Below are 4759 nucleotides of genomic sequence, written 5' to 3' on the forward strand. Positions count from 1 at the left end.
AATTTTTCTCCTCAAAATGTACTCTTTTAATGGTTGTTAGTAAGAGAAGAAAGAAGAGACTTTTGATGGGATTGTTATTAAAGGAGGGGCTTTAATGATGATGGTGGTGGTAGTGGTGGTGTTGGGGTGGGGGAATGGTGGTGATTGGGGAAGGGTAGAGGAAGGTTGGGGGAGAAGGGTTTAATTGGGGGTAATTAGGTAAATAGGTTAGATTAATGAATTTAATTAAAAGTCAAAGGTTATTTACCTTGGTCAACGGTCATTTAATAGGACATCTGGTGAAGTGGCTGTATCGATATCGTGTTTGGTAATTTAAACGTTGTTGTTTGTAAACAAAGAACTTTAAAACTGTGTATTCTAAAATGACAAAACTTCAAAGTTGTAGTTGGTAATTAATCCTTTAATATATATAGTTGAAGATATCAACAATTGAATTAATACATAAAATAGCGTAAAAAAGTAAATGTAGCAAAATCATAAGATGTGATATATATACTACTATTCATCCATGGTGGGTAAAATTTTTTACACTTAGTGTCCATCTACTCTATACCAAACTTTTATTCATATTCGCTTCAATTTAGACAAATACAATACATAACTGTAAATTTTACCTGTCTTTCATTCCTACCCTCTTCCCAAAAGGTGAATGGGCCCTATGCTTCACATAGGAAATAAAGGATGAGAAACTAGGCGAAGCTACCTCAATAATTTATATGCCCCACAAGAATTAATTGTCGAAACAGTGTCTGTTATCCATAATGTTATACTGCAATCTTTGAGATTGGTTATCCTCAACTTCACATGATTCATGTTAATGCTCTTTCTTCCTCTGAAAGAAGCCAGAAAAATACTACCTTCGTTTCAATTTTGTCCTATTTGGTTTTTTGACACTAATCACAGTTCACTTTTAATTTGTATTTTATTTTTAATCTATAAATTATAACATAGTCAAGTGTGATATTGTTTGATTCGTCTCAATACAAGGATTATAAATATTTATAATTTTTAGTTATGCACTGTTAGAGATATTAAGACTTCAACATATATTTTGACAAACGTGTTCAAATGAAATAAGACAAAAGTATTGAAATGAAGAGAGTAATTTTTATCTGAACAAAAATCATGAACCAACAAGATAATAAGAATTTGCTCAGTATTTAATCAAGGTTTTCTGAACACCAGATCATGTAGAAACGTGGTAAAAGTTGCAATTGCAGTAACGGAAATGATAATGCGGTATAACGCCTAAATATCAGTCGAAATTATAAGATTTCCACTAATACGGCCACAATGCGGTTTTTTATCCTTTACAACGTAAAAGATATTGATTTGTTGTTTTTGAAAAACTTTACAACGCAAACAAAACGATGCGATGCAGCCTTATTTTTGGCCGAGATTCTACAAAATTTTGGAGCAAGTTCCCCTGATAAATATAAGAAAGTAAAGAAATTAAAAATGTTTTTGTACTGGAGGAAGAGAATGAGGAGGTCTACAAGAAGAGATGATGAGATTATTACTACAACTAATTTTGGGTAGTGATGGAAAAGAAGTATTCCTTGAATTGTTTTTAGAAATGGCAGGTTTTGGACTGCACAATTTCTTAGTGTCAAAACCTCTACAATAACTCCTGCATAATTTTATCCTTTTGTTGTAATTGTAAGGATTCTTTTTCTTTGGTAGATCTTCTAAGCTTTCCACACTTGTTAGTGATGTAAATGACTGAGATTTCCCTTGGTAGTACTTTGAAAGTCCTCTCCTGCACCATTCCAAACATTTAAACTTCCCTCAATAACTTACATCCTTTGGATTTTAAACTATAATTTCTGCAGTGATTACTGTTCATCAAATGATATTAATTATTATATATTTCTCCATGTATAATATATAATATAGTCAATTGGGATTTTGTTTGATTCTTCTTGATGCATATTTTCATAATATTAACTTTTTAGAATTTTTTATCATATGAAATTAAAGATATTAAAGATTAAAATCATGCATTATTTAGCATAATAAAACACAAGTGTAATAACTATTAAAAATCAAAGCTTGAGGAAGTATATCACTTCCAAAACCCAAAAAATGAATTTAAAATAAAACATTGATATGATACACAAATATTTGGAGATTTTTAGGATCCTATTATATGCATATTTAATTTTTCCCAAATATTTCTAGATTTTTAGACAATATTTTTATCCCAAAATACAGAGATTTTCTTGGATGATATTTGATCCTATTATATGTTTACTTGATTTATCCCAAAAACTACGGAGATTTTTTGGACGATTTTTTATCCTACCATATGTTTGCTTGATTTGTCCCAATTATATTGGATAATATTTGATCCTACCATAGGTAAAATACTAACAATCCGTTTAATAGATGGTAATAAAGTTGATAATGGGAATGAAAAACTAGTTTAATTTTAGTTGAAAAATATTTTAACTACCTTCATGATGATACGTTTTCAACTTCAATCATTTCATTTTCTTTCTAAAATTCCTTTCAATGCATTACTATAAAGAAATGTGGTATTAGGTGGTAATGAAAATTTATTAAAAAAAACTTTTTTATGATTAAAGTTTTATTACCATGAGAATGATATGAAACTTTTAATGAAATTTTACAATATAAATAATTCTCATTACCACAGTACCACTATTGAATGCCATTAATCAAACGAGCCTTAAAAGTAATAAAGTTGTAGTCTTGTAAACTCTTTCTTTTCTCATCAATTTTTTGAGGGGTCCAAAAAGTAGGGAATTAATTTAGAGAAAACCCAATTAATAATACTACCTCCTATTCACACTTATCGAAATAACATTTTAACATTTAATATCTCTAATTATTCTTAATTAAAAATTATAAAAAATTGATAATAATAATAATTTTTGTATTGAGAGAAATTAAATAAGATCTTACATGACTATGTTTTAACTTATAGACTAAAAATAAAATACAAATTAAGAATGATAAGTAAATAGTGAAAAAAATAAATGGGACTAATAGATAGAATAGAAGGTAGTATTATATTTATTTTTTTTAAAGATTACACTTTTTTTCTTTACTAGTTAATATTTGTTTTTTATTTTTGGATAGCAGAAAGATAGATAGGTATTATTAATTTAGGCAAAACCCAATCAATGATACTCCCATTTTTTAAGATTTCCCATTTTCTTCGCTGATTAGCTATTCCTTCCATTGGTTTGCAACATTGTGAGAGCATTTTGTTTAGCGGATTGTTGTAAAAAGGCGAATCAAGATACTAGAATAAGATTATGCGGACCAAACATTAACATCAATAGTTCCTATCTCACCCAATTTAATATACTAATTTATTATGATTTTAATAATAACTCCAAACTTGACCCGGTGGTAAAATCATGCTTAAATTTTTTAATGAGTGCAAACTCAAAAAAATAGACGAAATAATCATACAATATTATAAACATATTGGGAAATTTTAAGCGTCATTTTCTAAATAGGCATGACAAATATAATTATTTTAGTAAATATAATTGATTACATGATAATATTTACCTTTTTAAAATTATAACAATTCTATATAACTAACGTACAATTTAATATCATTAAAAAAAACATATAATTTAATATTTTTTTTGATGGGTACAATTTAATATATTTAATTGAATTAAAATCTGATGCATTTAATAAATAATTTTTTAAAAAAAAATCAGTATTTAATTTTTGTTTTAAAAAAAGTAACATATTCGATAAATTTAATCACGATGGTATATATACTTACATAATTCTTTAAAGTTATATTTTTATATATTTCATGCTCATAAATTCGTACATTGCACAAGTATTTATACTAATATATAATACTAATATATAATAGACAAATTAAAAAAAAAAAAGGTGAAATTGAAAAGAATAAACTTACTTGATGGGAAGTTGATCCATAAGATCTGACAACTGAAACAGAGGTCCATTTGAAGATGAAGAAGCGGAAGAAGTAGTAGATGATGAATTTGCATCCTCCATTAAATCTGAAGATGAAAAACTGGTGATAGAACTACTTGAATTTTCCTCTGTTATGTCAATATTAACACCTTTCTCTGTTATAATCTTTAAACAATTTTTCTGATAATTACTTCCTTCAATCAGTTTCTGGGATGTTGGAGACATTTGAAAAGTGTTTATGTTTGTACTCCTATCTTCTGCTTCTTTTCCCATTTCAGATATTTCTTTTATATCATTCTTGCATAAAATATCGTGTGACATATAAATGCTTTTTATTTATAAATATTAAGTGATGAAGTCTCACAACATTTTTATTGGGCCACTATAATATACATTTACGTCATGTTTGATAGGTGGTAATAAACAGTAATAATAGAAATGAAAATTAGAGTAATTTTAGTTGAAAAATCTTTTAGCTACTTTGATACCCTTGTTTGTCTAACTTCAATCATCTCAATATTTTCATAAGTTCCGTTCCAGTGCATCACCATTTGGGGATGTGGTATTAAGTAGTAATAAAAATTTATAAACATTTGTTATCAAAGTTTCATTATTATGGGAATGATATGAAACTCTTTTGATAAAATTTTACATTACAAATCATTCACGTTACCATCATTTAATATCATTAACCAAACGAGCCACTATCGTCTTAATTTGATTATTTATAGTTTTTATGTGATAATTTTTTATTTCTTTTTTATTAATCCATTTATAACCTTAAAATAATTATTTATAATTTTAAAATGCTCACTTATACTTATAA

The 4759-nt window shown here is 27.0% G+C and overlaps 1 protein-coding gene across 1 annotated transcript; it reads right to left on the minus strand.

Annotated features, from left to right (window-relative positions):
• Window positions 1-1139: 1139 nt before the first annotated feature.
• LOC130824644 (protein OXIDATIVE STRESS 3-like) lies at window positions 1140-4288 on the minus strand. The gene is made up of 2 exons (XM_057689730.1): window positions 3914-4288; window positions 1140-1759 (listed from the first exon to the last, which is right to left on the minus strand). Exons 1-2 carry the CDS (start codon window positions 4252-4254, stop codon window positions 1453-1455), a joined length of 648 nt encoding a protein of 215 aa, XP_057545713.1. The 5' UTR covers window positions 4255-4288; the 3' UTR covers window positions 1140-1452.
• Between the last annotated feature and the right edge of the window lie 471 nt (window positions 4289-4759).

The sequence above is a fragment of the Amaranthus tricolor genome, chromosome 9, assembly GCF_026212465.1.
Source record: "Amaranthus tricolor cultivar Red isolate AtriRed21 chromosome 9, ASM2621246v1, whole genome shotgun sequence".
Taxonomy (NCBI): domain Eukaryota; kingdom Viridiplantae; phylum Streptophyta; class Magnoliopsida; order Caryophyllales; family Amaranthaceae; genus Amaranthus; species Amaranthus tricolor.

What these genes read in the sequence shown, in the direction of transcription:
- LOC130824644 (XM_057689730.1), bottom strand. Translation starts at nt 4,254, where the DNA reads ATGTCACACGATATTTTATGCAAGAATGATATAAAAGAAATATCTGAA. An exon ending in ATGGATCAACTTCCCATCAA is followed by an intron (nt 1,760 to 3,913) that starts GTAAGTTTATTC and finishes GGAATGGTGCAG; the next exon opens with GAGAGGACTTTCAAAGTACT.